Here is a 21,710-nt window from a genome sequence, read left to right as displayed (position 1 = left end):
CTCAGGTGCAGAGAAAGTAATTTGGAGCAAGCTGAGAATATATTGCAATAGGCTTGTTGTCACCTTTGACTCCTGCTGAGTTGCAACAGCTTGGCAGAAGCAGCCCTGACTGAACATGAACGTTAAACATAAAGGCATAAAATGGTTAAAAACATTAAGAAGAAGGGGGAAAAATGACTCACTTGTGGCGCCAAAAAGGAAGCCCCCAGTTCACCACTCACTATACTCAACAAAACCGAAAACAAGGATGGTGAAAAGTATATAACTAATGTGTTTAATTTGAATATTTACTCCAATGTATGATATGTATTGTGAGACCAACTGTGGCACAGTGGTTTCAACAGTGGACTACAACTCTGAGGAACAGGGTTCGATTTCCTAGTCAGCACTTCTTTATATATCTTCACAGAACAGAATAAGTAAAGTTCATATATCATAAATCCTGATAAAAGTATTTTCCTAAATCCCAAAAAGTAGCAAAATACAACCCACCCTGATGTCTGATCATCTGCAGCGGAGTTACTGAGTTACTAATAGCCTTTCCTGGCCATAGATGGCAAGACCTATCAAAATCCTAGCCGTCATGTAATCCGCTTTGATTCCCCAGGGAAAAGGTAGAATATAAAGAAATTATTATTATTATTACTATTATCATCATCATCATCATCATCATCATCATCATCATAGCCGACTACAAGGAATTTTGGGAGAGGTAGTCCAAAATAACTAGAAAGCACCAGGCTGGGGAACCTCATTGTTTTCGCTGCAGCCTGCCATTCATTCAAGGAGGAAGACCTGAATCAGGGAGCTATCTCTATCCTACAGTACCATCATTGAATGCTACGTATCCCTAATTTTCTCTAGCAATAAGGACTGAGACAGATCTGGGAGATTCATGCTTCTACAGATCTCTTGAAAAATAATATGCTTCAAAAAATTGTAGGAGAGAATGCAAATATGTTCGTATTTCCAGTGTTTCTGAAGGCATCTAGAAGTATGGACTTGAATACTGCAATTAAAGATACATCTTTATATCTTTAATTGCAGTATTAGGAAAGGATCAGACGAAGATGGGGTATCAGAGGACAGCAAACACTAATGGATGTAGAACAAATGCTGTTGCAAGTTGAAGAAACCTCAACAGATGTTTTGGACGTTATCAAGTATTTTGACCAACATGAGCTGGGAGACACCCAGAAAACCTCTCACACTTGCAGGCTGATAACAAAATACTGGGAGAAGTAGGTTGCAATATGAATTAGCATTTCTAGCTCTAGTCTGCATAGATTAGTTGGCTAGTACTGTTTGCACAAGTGGATAACCTTTTTCTGCCCATAGGCAGAATTTCAATTTTGGGAAGGATCTTAAGGCCACCCTTGAAGAAGCGGAGCCAAAGGTCTTGGAGCGGAGCCAAAGTAAAGATGTAAATCTTATCAAGTTCCCTCAGTGTAATCGCTTGTGGACATATAAATGCACAGCTCAATTCTATGCCTGTCTTCACAGTACAACAGCTTCCTGAGTTGCAAAACACAGTGCAGTTCCATGGAACAGGAAAGCAGAGCTGCTATCTGCATTTGTCTTGTTTTGGAACTGGGTGTAGTTCCAGCCCTCTCCAAGGATCCTTTTGATGCTAAACGTTGGCAATCATTACTATTATAGTATAAGCTTTTGTAACATACAGGCTAACTCCACTCCAGGAACACAAGCCTTCAGCAGATTCAAGAAAGCTTTATTTAGTAAGCACTGTTGATCACAGTACATAGTTGTTGTCAGGAGTGAAGAGTTCCCCCCCAGTTACTCAGTATATTTAGAGTTTAAAGAATTCACCCATAACCCAAGCATCCATCCCATTTGTCAGCAATTCAAAACATACGTCTTCCCAGGTCCTCTCTCTCCTATTTTCGCCTTGTACCAAGTTACAGCTTTGCACAAAAATGACCTTGGTAATTTGGAGCTCATACTTCCCAGGTCACAACAACTAATACACAATCTGCTCATTATCCAAGGCTGCGACTGATACACAATCTTTTCACATCCCGCATTAACGCACATATGTCCATCCAGGCATGGTCCTGCTCCTGCCATGCTTCACTGACATGCTTGGACATGTGTGCGTTAATGTGGGATGATGGGGTATGCTATCATATTGGTGTTGCTGGGGGAAAAGAGATTGTTGCTCCAGGTTGTAAAGTGACCATCAAAGGTGACAAGCCATTTTTTGGAGATAGGGTTCAGCCCCTTTGATAGATTTTTCAGAGTTCACACTGAAATTTGGTTTCATCACCTCCATGACATGGAAGCTGGCAGCATCTTCTCCACTTCCACTTCATTCCAACACTATTTTTGTTACTATATTCTATTAGGTATGGCAGATATCATCATCATCATCACCACCACCACCACCACCACCACCACCATCATCTAAAATAATCATCTCAATGGGAATTAAGGCATCTTAAAACAGATAAAAAAGCACATACTGTAGTTAAAATCCACAAAATCCAAAAGATTAAGGTACCAAAAAATTAAAACCAATTAAAACTATGAACCATTAAAAATAAAATAAAACCCAGCTTGACAAGAAGTATGTTCCAACCAAGGTGAGAAATAGTCTAGTGAGCATGAAGGCTGTGTAAAGCCAACCATACACAGCCCCTGGGCTTCTCAGAGTCTTAAAAAGGATTCAGACAAGGCAGCTGTGATGCATAAATGGAAAAAAACATCATAATTTGAAATAAAACTGTAACAGGAGGAGGGTGAGAGTTTGTGCGAACGTTTCAAAACTACTTCTGAGTGAGTGCTACAAGAGTTAAAAAAAGACTAGTGTGTAATAGGATGTGAAAGACCTTACAGCTGAAGTAAAGATATTACTACAGCATCCTCTCCTGGAACAGTGTGCTCAGTCTTGAGCCCGTAATCTCTGCAAGGATATAATGGAAAGAGAAAGGATCGAGAAAAGATCAGCAAAAATATTTGGAAGCTGGAACAGACTTCCATATAAGGAGACCATGAAGATAGTGGGATTGCTTGGCCTAGGGAGGGGATCAATGGGATTGTGGAGCTATGAATACTCCTTGTCACCTGTACATCCAGTAGAAAGCTGAAGGATATCAATAGAACGTAATTGCAACATACAGCATTGGTAAAAAAATGACATCTTCGTATACTTGCCCTTCCACAACAAAATGGATTTTATCATGAACGAACACCAAGCGTTGAGTACAATGCTCAATTAAGCTTTTGGGCATGGCTAGATATAAGCCTTGGTGATGGTAGAGAAGGTGGACATGAAGATGCCACAAGCAATGGTGCATCAATGCGTCCTATTATATCATACCACTATCTTGTTTACTCCTTTGAGCATAGCTATGGATAAATGATTTTTTTAAAACAAAGCAAAACCAGTTAGAGGACTGGGGAAAAACAGTCTGGTGCGATCTCTTGGAGTGTTAACTCTGATATTCTCCAGATGTCTTGGACTGCAACTCTCATAATAATGTTCAACCAGTAGCTATGTTGGCTGTGCTTGTAGCAGCCGCAGCCCAAAACATCTGGAGGACATCAAATTGCCTATCCGTGATTATGAGCTTTGTGGTAAAGTGGCACATAACAGTGTAGAAATATTCTCATTTGATACAGGAAAGAGATCCATATGGACCATATGACTGGAGTGATGTGACACGGTCCTGGAATATTTAGGTGTACAATCCTCCCAGGGAATATGATGAACTGAAATCAGAAGGACGTACTTCAAAGTAGTCAAGTAGAGGAATGTGCTGAAGTGATGTACTGTATTAACATATGCAATTTCCTGCCAACATTGGAGACAGTAAATGAATATTATAACAGAATTATATGGTTGAAACATCCCCCCTCCATTTTGTCCAACTTTAAAACAAAGAAGCAAGCAAGCAAATAAAAATGACATACCAATCCCATTCATGACGGGCGGCTCATTGTTAACATCCAATACTCCAGGCAAATCAGGTTCCCCTTCATGTTCATTTAAATCCACATTTGGCTTCTGGGAGCCATTTCCAAAATGACTAGTATCCTTCTCAAAATTGGTGTCTCCATTCTGCAGGCCGTTGTGTGGCTTTTTCAACGGCATAATCTGTAAGCCACTGGGAGTAGTCCGGTAAGATACCGTTTTAGCCGCTCTGTCACCTGAAGATGCTGGTTTGGCCGCATAGCCCTTTTTTGGCTTTTGAAATGTTGGGGCCATGCGCTTCCTTTTATGGGACAACCCCTTGCTTTTCCCAGAGTCGGAGGGTCTGTGCGATATTTTATCCAGGGAGGACCCCCGGTTTTCTCGTAAAAATTTTGGTGTGCCGGCTTGTTTCCCATGCTTCGCCCGTTTTTCTCTTGTGACGTGCAGTCCATTGAATTCATCGATAAACTCTTCACAGTGCAATAGGTGATGCTCCGGTTCCCACGTGTCTTCATTGCTTCCATAACCTTTCCACCGTATAAGATATTCCCATTTACCTTTTTTGTTCTTCCTTTTGTCTACGATTCTTTCAACCTAAAGGGGGAAACCAAATAAACCATTAGCTGCTAAAAGTAACAATAATTTAGGTTGTAATCCTAGGCACACTTCCCTAGGAGTTAGTTCTACTGAATTCAATGATACTTAATTCTAAGTAAATGGGGATAGCTTTGCACTCTCAGTAACAGGAACACACAGTTCAGTTAAAGAAACCTTAAGGCACTTATATGCCTTTCAATGGATAAAGTGATTTATTAAATTGCATTAATTTGCACATGTAAAAACACCATGAGATGAATCCAGACCTATTTTCTACTGAAATTAATAAGACCTTGTTTTTGCTATTGTTGTGTGCCTTCAAGACATTTCTGACTAATGGTCAAATGGCGTTTTCTTGGCAAGACTTGTTCACAGAGGGATTACCTTTGCCTTCTTCTGAGGCTCAATGCGTGTGACTTACCCAAGCTCACCCAGTGAGTTTCCATGGCCTACATTCAACATACTAACTCTGGATTCAACCCAATATTCCCAAGAGGAAAACAAAACTTATTTTTTTATTTTGCATCTTCATCATGTTGAGAATCTTGCATATATCAAGCGGTAAGAAAGCCAGTTCAACCAATTTCAATCCCAGCTTGTAACACACCAAAAATGTGGAAAAAATCAAAAGGGAGATGAATGCTTCTGCAAGGCACTGTAATATTTGAAAATGATTTTTCGGAGGCACGGCCTTGCATTATTTAACACCGTTTTCTCCCAAATCACTCACACTTCCATTTATTTTAAAAGACGTTACCGATTTTCATGTTACTTTGTGAACGTTCATGCTGCTTCTTGCTTACACACGCTCAAAGTAAATGTGCCATCTAATTCTACCGGGGCTTTAAAAGCATCGCTGGGAACATTGATTTGGAGAATATTTGTTGAGAAAGAATAATTAGAAAAAAGCTTGTTCATTTCAAAGCAGGAATAGATGGGAGTCGTCCCCAAAGGAATCCCTATCATGATGAATGATAGGTTTCGTCACTGCACACCTATAACAATATTCATGCTTTTAATTCAAAGTGCACATTTCAGTAAAAAAACATGGCTTGACCACTCTTCTATGCCAACCAGACAGTGTCAGAGATCTGTATGGCAAAGTATACAGTATCCGCTGTAGTTTGGTTCCAGGATGGTATCTGTTATATAATAATAATAATAATAATAATAATAATAATAATTCTTTATTTCTATTCCGCCTTTTCCCATGGAATCAAAGTGGATTACAACAAAAACATTACAGTAAGCATAAGCCAGAATACAAAACATAAACCTAATGTCTAAAGCATTAGAAAATATATATATATAAATATATATAGAAAAATGCAAAGAACAAAACCCACACTATCAACATAATAAATTTAAAATGTACGCTAACATAGTTAAACTATGGCAAAATCATGGTTTGCTTTTTGAAATTTATATATTTTTAAAATACAGTCGCCCCTCCATTTTCGCGAACTTGGAGTCCGCGTCCCACGCCTGTTCGCCAGCAGCAAATGGAGGGGGACAAAATGGGGTGCGCACCGCCATTCAAGCCAATGGGACTTGAATATTGGTGATTTCCCATTTTCGCGGGGGTGAGTGTGTCTGGAACAGTTCCCCCATGAAAATGGAGGGGCGACTGTACTTGCACGCTTTGGATGCTTGAATCTATGGATAAAAAAAATCTGTGGATACAGAGGGTTGATTGTAGTGTAAAGGTTCTGCAGAGGGAAGTATGCCACACCAACTCACCAACTCAGGCATTCAGTTGCTAGTGGAGAGCAAGAAGGGAATTGGAGAATGTGAAGTCAAAGGCTTTCATGGCCGGCATCCATAGTTTTTTGTGGGTTTTTCGGGCTATGTGGCCATGTTCTGGAAACTCTTTCAGAACATGGCCACATAGCCCCAACACCCCCCCCCCCCCAACACTATGGGATTGGAAGTATGACTGTATGGTTTTTAATGTCTGGTTGTGCCCTATTGCCAGAAACAGACCTATGACATTATTCACTGCAATCTGCCAGGGTCCTCCGAAGATCTCAAAGGATGATGTTACCAGTCACAGAATGGCGGTGGAGAAAGCTGCAATGACTAAACAGTGAATCAGGCTGTGTGTGTCATGCTTTGGTTGTTGGGAGGAAGAAAACAACAATGCAACAACAACAACAACAAAAGACATACTCATGTTGGACGCACGCCTGTGTATGTCACTAACAAACTGTCTGCTAGCATGGCTTATCCCAACCTGCAAAACATGGCATGAATTTTCCACCTGTGCTATCATGCCAAAACATTGTATATTGATAATGTTATGACAACAGCTTGAAATCTAAGCCAGACAGTGGCTGACAAACTAACACCAGACTCTGAGGATTGTAGATGAACTGTTAACAACTGCTAACCTTTTCAACAGTGTGCCATTCCTCCGCTAAGGAAAACCCGACTTAAATTAGCAGAGTGGCACAGTAAGACAATGTAACCAGACGTTTTCTCACTTTTACTTGTCTACAAATTCAGAGGAAGAGCATTCTTTCCCAAGAAAATCTCACACTTATTAGTTACGCATCAAAGAATTAGTTGCATATCAAAGAAACTACACTTACCCTCTCTTCTTTAAAGCTGATGTAAATACCATCAGCAAAGATGGAAGAAAACAGAAAAGTCGTTGGCGTTGGAAGGCCTCCCTGGGGACAACACAAATGAGATGCCACCACTGAGAAGATACTCTCCCTCATGTTGGGTGCCATCTCCTTCATGAACATTTTGGACAACAGAGTGAACTTTTGGATTTATAGACTAAAAATTTTAACACCACATGGCGCCAACACAGAGGATATTGCCATCATCCACTAAGAATGTTGTCATCTGAATAGATGTCACCGGAGTGAGTCTCATGTACAGACAATAGTCAGACCATTATTGTATGTTGATTACAATTCTTATTACAGATGCCCTATTTTTAATTTCTTATTTTTTAGTAGAACATCCGATTCCACTGTCAGAGTATGACAGAATCTAATCTTAGAAAGTCTGCAGTGGAATCTCTCTAGGCAATACATGGCAAAGAGGTACTGCAGAAACCCTACAGTATTCAGAGCAAATGTCTAAAATAAGAGTACATTGTCATTCAACCTAGCGGCCATCTCTACTAAACACTCAACCAAGTATCTGAAAGAAAGCCATTTTTAATGGAAAACATTCTTCCTCTGCCTCAAAGACTGTATTATGTGCTGACTGTATCTGTTGTACACACATGCTCAGGAGGAGGAAAGAAAAAAGAAGAAGGGAAAGTAGCATTAGATATAAGATTCCAAAGAACAGTTTTTGTTGTTGTTGCAAAAATTCACTTCATTGAACTGGCAAATACTTTTAAAGCATACTTTCTTACATTGTAGGATGGTATCATTGTATGCCATTATTCCTGCCTCCAAGGCTAATGGACATATATGTTGATTCTTAAGAAACTAGCACAAGTATCTTTTCTACATGGAAAAAGTCCTTAGAGATCAGATATACGTCACACAGAGGAAAAGTGTGAAAAGTGCAAGGGAATCCCAACGGATGGTTGGGGTAACATGACCACTTCTTCTGGAATTTTGGCTTTACTCTACTCAAAGGAACAGATATTTGTCTGAGACCCCTCCGCCAGCAATGGGATGGATGTGTGTTGCATCTGGTGTGAGCTATCACAATGCAACAGCCAGTCTTGGGGATGGTTACCAGGGAGCCATAGTGTAATTTCACATGTGGAACTCTTACAATATACTTGACCACATTGGTTCTTGACCATACAGATGAAGTTCAGTCACTAGGGAAGGTCAGTTAAATCTCTTCACACATTCAATTAATTGGTTGGGAGATGATCCTGAACAGACATGACCCTGCCTTGATTCTGGTGCTCCGATTCTGGTACGGACTGTCTTCACAAGAGAAGCCCACTTCTGCATTGAATTTGGGCCAACCCCCCCCCCCCCCCGCCTTAAACCAGTTTAGAATAACTAAACTTTTGCCCTAGACCATCCAGGAAAATTTGGAGTGCTTTGGCGCAACACTGGGCAACATCCTGTTGTGCCACCTGGTGCTACAGTCGCTGGCATGGATTGCTCCCTCTGAAGGCACAGAGCTGGATTGCATGACCCTTGAAGTCTCTTCCAACTCTATGGGCCTGAACAGACAGGCCAAAATAAAGCTGCTTCGGGTCACTTTGGAGGTATGTTGTTTAAATGATACATGCGTCAAAAGATGCTGGAAGCTGCGCCAAAGCCATGCTCCAGTCCTAAGTACTGGAGTGCAGCTTTGGCACAGCTTCTGGCCTCTTAAGATGCATGTGGCATTTAAGCAGTATACCTCCAAAGTGACCCGAAGCAGCTTTATTTTGGCCTGTCTGTAAACATTATTTTAATTCAATTTGAGTTTTAATAGGATGACCTGCTTAATTTGTATGATTTATTGTATTTTGATGGGTAGTTGGGTTACTAAAAAAATGGTTGGAAGGTGCCTTGTATCAGCTCCAGGAGAAAGTAAGATATAAATCTAACAAACAAACGCACATGTCCCTGTAACCTGGCACCTCAGTCCCAACGTTATCATGTTGAACAGCATGTGCTGACCTGAATGTAAGTAGACTGCAAGTTCCCCATTCAGTTGTCAACAACAAAGAGTTTTCTGGACACTTTAAAGGCCACTAGGTTTTATCTGACATACCCTTATGTGGACTGCAGCCAACTTCATCAAATGCAACCATGTGGAGCGTCCAACTCACACCTCAAGCAAACATGGATTCAGCAACCTTTCAGATTTCCCTGCTCAGTGCAGTGAATTTGGAGGAATGAAGGAACTATGATTTAGTATCTGAGTTCTGTCCTGCTACCCTTTTATAGCCTACCTGTGATCAGAAAAAAACATCCAAAGCCCTTTTCAGGCTGCATCTACATTGCAGAAATAATGCATTTTCACACCACTTCTATGGCCAACCTTTGACAGATGTTGCATTGGAGGACTTAGAGATTTCTAGACAGAACACTTCTCTAGGCATTTGTAAGTCTTCCAGAACAATTCTGTGGACACCTTCTGGTGGATGTTGACCATCACTGCATCTGCAGTGCAGAATTAATCCAGTTTGACACCACTTTAATGGCCCTAGTTCAGTGCTATGAATTCTGAGAATTGTTTTGTGAGACATTTAGCCTTCTCTGTAAGAGAGCTTTGGTGCCACAACAAACTACAGTTCCCAGAATTCCATAGCACTGAGCCATGATAGGTAAAGTGGTGTCAAACTAGATTATTTCTGCAGTGTGGAATCAGCCCATAGAGTTGCACTTAATGGTTCCACATTTTCTTCAGGAGATATGTATCATGGGTCTGCTTTCTTGTTTGGACCCACCACATTCTTCGAGCATCCCTACTGAAAAGGCGACACACCTGTCTTCCACTATGAATATTCATTTTAAAGAAAGTGCACATACTGAACAATTTTGGGACAATTAATATTCTGAAATTCTTCCTTATTTACTCTGTGCTCACCTTGTGGGAATGCGGAGACTTAATTTATTAATGAGGCTTAAGCTTGCAAAGCTTTTTTGAGTCCTTGTTGAAAGGAAGCCACTAAGGTTTAGAAGGTTAAGATTTTATTTAAGGTATCACTGATATGTACTTGATTTCTTTCTTCTCGCCTCTTCCAGGGGAATCACTTGGAACCTGGGAACATAGGTAAACAATTTGGCAGCCAGTGGGGCCACAAATGACTTGCATCACTCCAGTCTTTAAAAAGATCCAAATCTATGTGCTCACCAACACAGAAACTGAGTTAAGAGGGGGAAAATATTTCCCACTGCTCTGCTTAGTTCCTGCAAATCCATGCCTGTGACCTCTATGATTGACTCTATCCATCTGGTGTGTTGTTTTCCTCTCTTTCTGCTTCCCTCTACCATTCTGGACCCCCTCTGCAAAAATGGAAGCTTGCGTGTATTCAAACCTCATAGGCTTGAATAGGGCGTGCCCCTGGGCGCGTGGTCCAGGCGCACGCACCATTAGAAGTAATGGAGGTCGCCCCTCCGCGCATAACCAAAGTCGTGGATCTCAGAGTTAGGAGGGATGACTGTATTGTTTTCCAATGTGTCCAGGGCCAGCAATACATTTGTGCTTGCTGGGTACAATTGTTTCTTTCCTGAAAACTTGCCACGGAGCAATAGCCAGTGACTTATGAACTGGTACTGGCCCAGGGACCACTGCTTTGAGAAGCACTGCTGTACACCAAAGAGACCAAATGAAACCAAGCCTGATTCCCAAAAGACTCAACTCCCAAAGAACTGTTCCTCTACAATCACTACCAGCAACACTAAGGAGTTGTCAAATTTAGAGCCACGTTCTGATGACCCACCCAAGACGATAACACATGGAATTTAATACCCACGTGCCTAAATGAGTAATCTGCTCCACAATATTATTATCCAACGTCCCCTTATATTTACTCTTGGGTTCCTGAACAACGCAATGAGACAAAACACAAGGTCACAGAGTTTTGCAAATTTAAATGCTCATGGGATCCAGAACATAAAGCCATTGCTGCAAGGTCAGAAGTGAAATACAAGTTCCCCTTCGCAGGGACAAAGAATGCTCTGCGATTAGATGACGCTGCAATTATGCAGGGAATTTACGATCCCATATCAGCAAGTCATTTTTCATCAAAAAGAAAGTGGCACAGGGCTGGGGGTGAATACAGAACAGAAAGAAGTAAAGTCATGCCACAAAAGAGAACCATTAAAACTGCTTATGCATACAAACTGGAAACCATTTCTTATTCTAGCAGCTGCAGCCTAATATATGTGCCCAAACTCTACCTTATATTATTATTATTATTATTATTATTATTATTATTATTATTATTTATTATATCCTGCCTTTTATCTAGTTTGGGATTTAAGGCAGCTAACAAGAAATAAAATAAACATTTTAACATACTTGACTATAAGTCGACCTCATATATAAGTCGAGAGCAAGAATGATGGATTTTGCTATGACCCATGGATAAGTCGAGGGTAAAATTTAGGGGCATATAGTAAAGGATCTAAAGGATGAAGCAAAGCAAAACAATGTCAAAGAACTTACAAAAATCCAGCAGACATAACTCTTTGTGTTCACTTTTTAAGTCTGGATGGATGAGAGTATAGAGGAGGTTAGTGCTTCCAGGACAGATTATACTCTTGCTTTTCACCAGGGGATGGTTCATTCTTTCAAATAAGAGTTAAAGAACAGTATTTACATTGGCCCAAGGATAAGTCGACTCAGGTTTTTTGGGTCAATTTTTTGACCTAAATTTCTAGACTTATGAGAGTGATAGGACAGAGAGAAGGGTCTCCTCAACAGAGTAAATCTAGTTATGTATACTTAAGTGAACGGTATACAATGCTGGCCATTATTTATATATCGCTCAGTTATTGTGCTAGATCTTATGTAGCCCAAACTGAACCACTCCTGCATAAGTAAGCAATAAAATCAAGATTTGTAGTATGTAGTATTTTGAGGGGAGGAAAAGATTTGGGTGTGAGGTGGGGACACACAGAAACAGCTCAGTTAGGACCCGAGATCACCTGGAGTACTGGTTGATCCTTCGGGTGGGGAATGGAAAGACAAGAAAGAGGGAATGGATCTAATATAGGTCTCCAAGGCCCGATATTGATGGGCGGGAAGCGGTGTGGCGGCGCTGATTCTAGGGTTCTGGAGTGCGCTGCAAACACATGCTCCGGAACCCTAGTCTATATGGACGCCGCCATCATGACTGCCTCTGGTCCACACGAGGGGTGCTATGTTGACGCTGCTGCCACGCAGCGTCCAGATGCTGCAAATAGGAAGTGGCATCATGGCGGTGCTCCCTTCTTGTTTGCGACACTGCAAAAAAGTAGCCACTCTAAGCAGCTTCTTTTTGGTGGTGCGTCTGTGCTGCAGCATGCGGATGCTGCAGCACAGGCGCAGGGCAAAGATGGGCGGCCTGTCTGTGGAGCCCCCAAGTTTTGGAGGTATTTAAACATCACTTGGATGACTATCTCTTGGGACAGCTTTAGTTGTTCTTCCTGCATGGCAGAGGACTGGACTAGCCAGCGCTTGCAATCACTTTCCACTCTTGGACACAATGAACTGAGCTGCCTGAACATTATACTATAGCAGTACATTCTGTAACATGTCCCCATCCCAGGACACTAAGGAGACCAGCAAAAGAGGAAACCACACCAATGTACCGGGCAAGGCTTGTATAATACAAGCCACGGCCTTTGAGTTTTAAATGACGTTGCAATAGCAGTAATGTGTGTAAAATGCTGTACTATATTTTATTTTAAAAAAATCTCTTACTAGTAAGCATTTAAAGCATCAATCTCTTATTAGTAATTATGTTTTATATGTGTCTTAGCCATGTTTTAAATAATATCACCATTCAATTCTTAGCTAACTTTTGTAAAACAAGATTTTAATTTAATATTGTTCTCAATTTCTGTAAGCTTCCTTTGGTCCCCTCCTGGGATCCAATAAATAAGAAAAACCCAATAAATAATAATAATTAAAATAATAACCACTTATCACAATTCTGTTCCAAATTCACTTCTTTCTTCTTCTGGGAAGGTTAAGCAGGATCTTATTTAATTCATGCAAAACCAATGTAGATATGAACAACTTACATTTTCATTGTTCCATAAACGCTTTTTATGTATTGACATGGCAACATATTACTGTAAGTTCTGATGCTTTCAGTGCACTTCAATTCATTTTTAGAAAGGTTGACACTAATAAGGTTCTGAGATCCTAAAAGAGATATGGAATATTTTCATCTCCCAATACATTGGGCAGGAAGAGAGGGAACTACATGGAGCCAAGAATAGAGCTGCATTGTTAAAAGGCAAATGAATTGACAAAAGTGTGTTTCCAGCCCCCCACTGCCGTTTGTTATCACAATCATTCCTTTGACTAAAAGAAAAAGAGAAAGAAAAGGCTGATTTCGATTACATTTGAATTTTACAATGGTTTGAAACAGGGCATAGCTGAGCGCCAACTCATTATATATTCATAGCACACCACAAACTATACTGAAGTCATCATTTGGTATTTATGACTTCACGCACATCATAATAACTATGAATGGGTGCAGAATGTGGTTTCCAAACAGAAGTACCAACACCATTAGAGATACCAATAAAATTCATCAGGAAGAGAGAAATTGAATATGGCCAACTTATTACATCATGTTTGTGTAGTATATGACACTAGTAGTGACTTGGGGGTTGTGCGACGCTACCCTTTTGCCAAAAACTGGCATTCTGCAACCAACTGCATATCTTCAGGTATTTCTTGATTGATTATATTCCTCCTCATTTCTGCTGTCCAAGACAACTGTAGATTAGCACTGGAAACAACCACATTTAAATACTTGTTCCGGTTTTTTGTTTTGGATGACTTTAGGCCAATTGCTCTATCAACACAACCTGTTTCACACAGGGTCGCTGTTACGTGAAAATGTGGAAAAGAAAAATAACCTAAGCAACCATGGGTTTATTGGAGGGAAGGAAGAAATTAAGAATGAAATAAATGGACCTAGACTTCCAATCAGCTGGGAGATCATAAACATTGTCACAACAAAGAGATGTTGTGTCTAGCTTCTTCATATTTAATAGCAGCAATGTCAAGTACTAGAACTGCTGTTTTGGATATAAAGATGTGTCCCCCTTCCCCTGTGGATACCAAAATCTGTGGATGCTCAAGTCCCATTAAATACGATGGCATATTGAAATGGTGTAGCTTATATAAAATAGCAAAATCAAGGTTTGATTTTTGGAATTAATATATATTTTTAAACACCTCCAAGCCGTAGATGGTTGAATCCATGGATAAAGAATCAGTGGAGATGGAGGGCTGATTGAACACGAAGTAGAATGGCAGCAAGCAAAACAGATGCATCCAAAACCCCATTAGATACAATGGCATATTGAAATGGTTTCCCTTATATAAAATAACAAAATCAAGGTTTGATTTTTGGAATTTGTATATTTTGTAAATATTTTCAAGCCGTGGATGGTTGAATCCATGGATAAAGAATCAGTGGAGATGGAGGGCTGACTGCACACGAAGTAGAATGGCAGCAAGCAAAACAGATGCGTCCAACATTTTCTGGGCCTTAAATGGGGGAATTGATAATGTACAGAATACACTGATGCCTCACCAGAACCTTCCAAACTGTGAGTAAATACAAACCCATTCTCCCATTCAAAACATGGAACATCCCTTTTTAGGACTAGAAACTGGGACTGCAAAACTAAACTCTTCCCGCTGGCTTTGCGTGCATCAGGATGAAAGGTTACGCATTCAACCCGAGCCCCTGGCCCTAACTTTGATTTCCCAGCAAGATGTCTCCGTGAAAACCTGATTTCCTTTTTACGCCTGGCAGTTAGATCCTCACGCTCCTCTATTCACAGAGGCCCCATTTAACTTTAATAGGGCTTTTGTTGATGAAGAGCTTTTAAGGTTGAGCTGTTCATTATACTTAACATGCTAAGGCAGAACAATAAGGGGAAGGCAACAAAGATATCCCAAGTCAACAGCCAGAGCTCTAATGAGTGTCAATAAGCAGTGCTGAAATGTACTACTGATGCACACATTACTCATTCTGTTTGTCATTAAAATCAGGAAGGACTCTGTGACAACATACTTAACAGTTACCAGGATTGTAAAGTGAAACGGACCTAAGCAGGTTAGCCCCCTTTAGAGATATGGACAGCCCTCACACCATTCATTTATTTACTACACTTGTGACTTGTTCTGCCTTTTAGGATGCTTTGCGCTTTGCGTTGCGTACATGGGCTCACAGTATTCAAGTCACTCAACGGGGCATTAATCAGACCCACAACTAATTAGCTTCAGAAAATGTTTATAACATCCCTAGTCCAGGGGGCTGTTCACTCTAGTAGGATGGTAGTTAAAACCACCATTTAGTAAAATTACTTTTGAGGGATTGTAACTCCCAGAAGTTTCAGGCAGCTTATGGAGTTGTGGTTTGAAAATGTGAGAGCCAGAGTGGCATAGCCTCCTTCTGAGCAGTACTCACAAACGTTAGCTATGGTGCTACTGCCATTGTCTCAGATCCTGCACCAATGTCATTTCTCACTACTGCTGCTGCCCAGTAGTTGTTTGGCACATTTAATTTGGCTCCTTTGGAGAAGCCTGGCTGTCAGACATGTGAGATCCTACCAGCAGCACTACTGCTATTACCATAGTCTTTTGTCTCAAAGGACCATGCAAATCCACCAACACAGATAGATAGTGCCATGGTGGAGTTTAACAAGTCAATGATGGACATGCTGCCCCCCCCCAAAGATACTAGAAAACTAGAAAAAGGACATAAAAAGAGCCTTTGTGCAACATGTTCCATATGTGTATTCTGAAGTCAAACATATTGGGCCTGAACGGACAGGCCAAAATAAAGCTGCTTTGGATCACTTTGGAGGTATGCTGTTTAAATGATGCATGAGTCCTAAGAGGACGGGAGCTGCACCAAAGCCATGCTCCAGTCCTAAGGTCCACAGACTGAAAATGCTGAATACACATGGCTTGATATCTTTCACTGGCTTGAGGTCTTTCATCGTCCTGTGGTTTACGACATGGTTCTCCACTATGGTTCTCCACTAGAACATGGAGCGATGGATTCAAACTACAGGAAAAGAGGTTCCACCTCAACTTTTGGAAGAACTTTTTGCTGGTTATAAGACCTGTTCAACAGTGGAAGATGCTGCCTTGGAGTCTGGTGGAGTCTCCTTCTTCAGAGGTTTTTAAGCAGAGGCTGGATGGACATCTGTCAGGAGTGCCTTGGTTGTATATTCCTGAATGATAGGGAGTTGGACTTAGGGTCTCTTCCAACTCCATGATTCCATGAAAAGCAAATACCAAAAATAGGGAGCTTTCTGATTGAAATTTATAGTAAAAGGAAAATATTCTGGGTGGGAATTTACTGGCTTGGTATCTTTCCTGTGGTTCACAGCACAGTTATTCATCTCATTTCACCCCAGAGCAGAGGAACATAAGCTACCGTCCAAACTATCAGAAGATATTAAACATACTCATCATGAGCATGAGCACCATGTATTCCTGATCAAAGATAGTATACGGCCTTTTGATCATCTTTTCCACATGCATTTTACATGTATGCATGACTAGCGGAAAGATCAGTTCCTCTTCCAATATAGTTTCACGAAGCCTTTATTTCTGTTATTTCTAAGCCAGGAAAAGATGACGCTAGGTGTGCAAATAATAGACCAAGCTCTTATTAAGTGCTGATATTAAAATGCTGTCTGCAGTAGCAATTAATAGGCTTCAAAATGTAATAACAACATTAATTAATCCAGCCCTGGTAGGTTTTATTTGTCATAGGCGAAGAGCTGATAATTTTAGGTACATATCTGAATACATCAAATGCTAGAAGATGATCCTGCTACCTATTATTATTATTATTATTATTATTATTATGCTTTATTCATATAGCGCTGCCATCGTCTTGCTTAATATCTGGGGTGTATTGGACACTGTCACATCTTTTGAGAAAGAATCTAGCCTACTTCAACAAAATGTTAGAGGAGTAATGCAGATAACTCATTCCATTTTGGTTGATTATGTTCCAATTTATTAATTTTGTATTTTGGTATTTTGAGATGTACATATTATTTCAAATTACATTCCCGGGATGTGAAACTTTTACCAAGGATCTATGTTGTTGGATCCTGCATGCTTTCATTGTTGCCAAAAGACTTATACTCCAAGTCTGGAAAGATGAACATTCACCATCCATTAGTCAATGGTCAAAAGATCTTGCTGCTTTAGCAATGCATGGAGGTCTTGCAAACTCAGGGTTGTGGCTTCCTTGATGTAGTCTATTGATCTGCAATGCAGCCTTCCTCTTTTCCTAATGCCTTCTATCTTACCAAGCACTGTCTTTTCTAGGGACTCATGTCTTCTCATAATCTGACCAAAGTAAGACAACCTCAGTTTAGTCATCTTGGCTTCTAGGAAGCATTCAGACCTGATTTGCTCTAGGACCCATTTGTTGGTCTTTTTTAGCAGTCCGCGATATTTGTAGAACTAGTCTAGTTTCTTCATAGCTTCCCTTCCAAGTCCAAGTCTTCTTCTGATATCTTGACTGTAGTCCCTGCTCTGTTTAATGGCTGAGCCAAGATATGGAAACTCTTTAAACTGTTTCAGAGGCTTTGTTGTCTTCTTTAAAATTATATAGATCGTCTGTGGTCATTATTTTTTTGTTTTATTGAGGTTTCACTGTAAATCTGCCTTTGCATTTTCTTCAATGATTTAGTATGCTATCATCCACAAATCTAAGATCACTGATGTTCCTTGCTCCAATTTTTGAATCACAGAATCATAGAGACCTCAAGGGCCATCCAGTCCAATCCTTTTTCTTATTTAGATTTTATACTAATTTTTAAAAAATTGTTTTAAATGGTTTATGATTGGATTCCTAGTGGATGAAAACATAGACTAAATTCCCAGTTCTCCAAGCAGGTTATTTTGTAGGCTAAATGACAAACATCTTACAACTTATTCTATAGAGGTAGAAAAATATAAGGCACAATCCAGTCAACAACATTACTACTAACTCCTACTGACTTCATTGGGAAAGATAAACATATGTTTAATTTGTTTCCACTAATGAAATGAATGAGAATGATTTTGGCTAGATCATCCACCAAGATGGTATTTGCATGTGTTGAAAATCAAAGTCACTCAACGTTTGCCATGTCTACTGAATGGAAGGTTAGACATTATTGCTTCCCAATTTCCATTTTTAGTGACGGGGAAGGTAAATGTTATTGCTCCACCGTTATTTTAAGCCATTATCATAGATGTCATCTTGCCACGCATTCGTTTGGGAATGAAAAACGTCACTTTTCAATCTTCCACGCAAGAATGAGAATACTTTCCCAATGCTTAGCGTTTTTCTTCTCTCTCTCTCTCTCTCTCTCTCTCTCTCTCTCTGCCTTTTGGTATTTTTCATTTCCCCCCAAAATTGGAGATGTTTTTTTTGTCTGGAGAAAAAGGTCATTGGAAAACAACAACAACAATTTGTCTTTAAGCAAAAACATCTTAGCACAGGAAATTGCATTATACATCGAATGCAACGGTTTCTGTGCAAAAATGTCACGTTTTCTGCAAAAGCCAAGTTGCTTGTGTGCATATAAATGTTTCACAATGCAAATGCAAATGCAAATGCAAATGCATATATATATATATATATATATATGGTCATCTGCTTGGCTTATGAGTTAATGAATCAAAATTGAACATTGGCACAGTTTACAAAAACTCTTTTGACTCTCAATGTCAAAGGTTCTTTTTCTTTACTATGTATAGTCTATGGTTTAGTAACCTGAACCTGTGGATAAATACTTAGTCTCACACGCAACCTACAGGTGATGGCCAGATGTTACACAACAGTCCAGAAGGTATATTATTATTATTATTACTATTATTATTGCACTGTATACTTCAGTTATGCTTGCCAACAAGTCAAAGAGCTGTTTTCACCCACCTCAAGCCAATGAATGCAAATGTGTTCCACTCTTCATATTACTTAATGATGACAATGATAATAATAATAATAATAATTAGCCCGCCTCTCCCTACTTAAATGTAAGAACACCCATTAAAGGGAAAATGCAGGGTTGGTTGGTTTAAACCGGGTTGGTTAAACCAGGTTAAACCTTGGCTTAAACCAAAGGACTTCAAAAAGCACTTCTGTTTTTTAAAAATTAATTATTCTTATACACTATATATAGTTTAAATAGTCCAGCTATTAGTATTTTCCAATCTTATTACTGGGACAACAATGTCTGCTTGAATTAAAACATTTAATCTTTTAACAGTTTATTAACCGTTGGTTCATTGTTATATTAGTATCCAGTATCAGTTGCTTCTTTTTAATCACTTTATTGCACAGTGCAAGAAATACCATCCAGAAACAATTAATATAGGTTCAACCCCCAATTAATATAGGTTCATGGATGTAATATACTGTAGGTAATATGGATGTTTGATTATATATAGTCTACATATCTTCAGATTTAATTTAATTTAATAGGAATAATAGACAGTAAAAATATTGGTATTTTATTGAAAGATGTAAATCATATCAAAGCCTGATAACTTTGGATTGTTAATGTTAGAAAGCTCCATGAAGGATGCATGCTTTACTCTAGACACCGGCCTGTATCAGAGGCTATGAGTTGTAACTTTACAATGGCAAAGGATAGTAACATCCAAAATCCACAAATAAGCGCTACCTTTATTGGGCCAATCAAAATGCCAAGAATACATGTTGCATGTTTACGAAGCTCCACTGGCTTCTTCACCAGGTAAAGATGTCAAAAATCATACAGGAGAAAAATAATTATGATGTGTCACAAGCCTGCATTTTGCCAAAATGTGGCTGTTGGCATTGGAGGGACATTAATGTAGGAAGGCCTGTGTGAAAAGTTCTATTAGCAAGACATCCTGAGAATACCTGCTTTGTGCAATGATACACAATGATGCAAAAAGCAAGTCATGCCAGACTAATCTTATCTGTCTCTTTGAAAGAGTTACAAGCTTGGTGGATGAAGGGAATGCTGTGGATGTAACATACCTTGATTTCAGTAAGGCCTTTGACTAGGTCCTCCATGATATTCTTGCAAACAAGCCATAAAAGGCAGGCTAGACAATGCTACTGTTAGATGGATTTGTAATTGGTTGACCAACTGAACCCAAGGAATGCTAACCAATGGCTCTTCTTGGTCCAGGAGAGAAGTGACCAGTGGGGTGTCCAGTGGGGTTCTGTCCTGGGCCCAGTGTTATTCAACATCTTTATCAATGACTTGGATGATGGAATAAAGGGCACACTTATCAAATTTGCCAATGACACCACATTAGGAGAAATAGCCATGGGACGGGATTAGGATCCAAAATGACCTGAACAGATTGAAGAGTTGGGCCAAAACTAACAAAATAAATTTCAACAGGGGTAAACGTAAGGTACTATATTTAGGCTGAAAAACTGAAATGCACAGAGATAGGATGGATGACAGTTGAAAGGAATGTAAGAGTCTTAGCAGGCCATAAGCTGAACATGAACCAACAGTGCGCTGTTGCAGCTCAACAAGCCAAAGTGATTCTAGGCTACATTAATAGGAAAATAGTATCCAAATCGAGGGAAGTAACTGTGCCACTCTTTTCTAGTTCTATTACAGACTATCACTTAATTTATATCCAAACATCGCCAAGATGGCTCTCCGTAAAACTGAGCAAAAAATGCCATTAAGAGAAAACAAGTTCAAATATTCCAACACAATTAAACAAGAGGCAAAGTTAAAGCAATTAAAAACACAATTGGAATGTCTTTAGATAGTGAAATAATGTGGACATTCCCAACAATCATTCATTCATTCATTCATTCATTCATTCAGGCAATCTTTTCAGACCCAAAACTCTTTCAATGCAGTTCACAAAAATGCATGTCAATAAACATCATTATTAATATTTGCACATGACACATTTTATGAACAAACCAAGCAAGCAAGCAACTAACCAACCAACTAGTGAACTATTGCAGGCCAAAGCAATTCCTAAGCAGAAAGTTGTTGCAATAGTGTTGTTGCAGAAGAGACAAGTTTGACGCAGCGAATTCTGCGACTAACTACAAACACAACCCTACACAAGCCAGTTAAAACCACAAGTTTCAAGTGAAGCTGAAGGTGCATCGCTACAGATCAGAAGAAACATCAAAGCAACTGATGTCACTTTGAGAGGTTCTGGGGAAACCAAGAATAGCACCAAGAAGTGTTCAAAACATTATTTGCTCTCCAAGGATACATCAATAAATATTAACACTATAAAGATGTACAAAAAGGGCTACATCCAGTTGTATTGCCAACTAGAGTAGACCCATCGAAATAGATGGAATTTGTCTCATCTTGTCTATTACTAGCTATTTTGTAAGAAGTTATTATTCCAAGAGACTATCATTTATTTAGTAGGTATTGCTCCTAACATGAAATACCTTGAAAGCATCATGCACACTCCTATACCATCGATGCATATTGTCATAAACAGATGAATAATGCTGTTTGCGTTCTCTACAAAAATGTGCCCCAAACTTCCAGCTAGGATTAAATGCCAT

The 21,710-nt window shown here is 39.6% G+C and overlaps 1 protein-coding gene across 1 annotated transcript in view; it reads right to left on the bottom strand.

The window, feature by feature from the left end:
• The window catches only part of CDYL2 (chromodomain Y like 2), a 38,015-nt gene that overhangs the window by 12,555 nt on the left and 3,750 nt on the right, over positions 1-21,710 (bottom strand). The window contains exon 2 of the mRNA XM_089540002.1: positions 3,931-4,525. Coding sequence (XP_089396128.1) covers positions 3,931-4,525 — 595 coding nt within the window. The remainder of the gene's footprint in view (positions 1-3,930; positions 4,526-21,710) is intronic.

This window comes from Sceloporus occidentalis, unplaced genomic scaffold (genome assembly GCF_023333645.1).
Source record: "Sceloporus occidentalis isolate IW3139 unplaced genomic scaffold, rSceOcc1.0.p SCAF_10, whole genome shotgun sequence".
Taxonomy (NCBI): Eukaryota; Metazoa; Chordata; class Lepidosauria; order Squamata; family Phrynosomatidae; genus Sceloporus; species Sceloporus occidentalis.
This window is presented reverse-complemented; position numbering and strand designations above follow the sequence as displayed.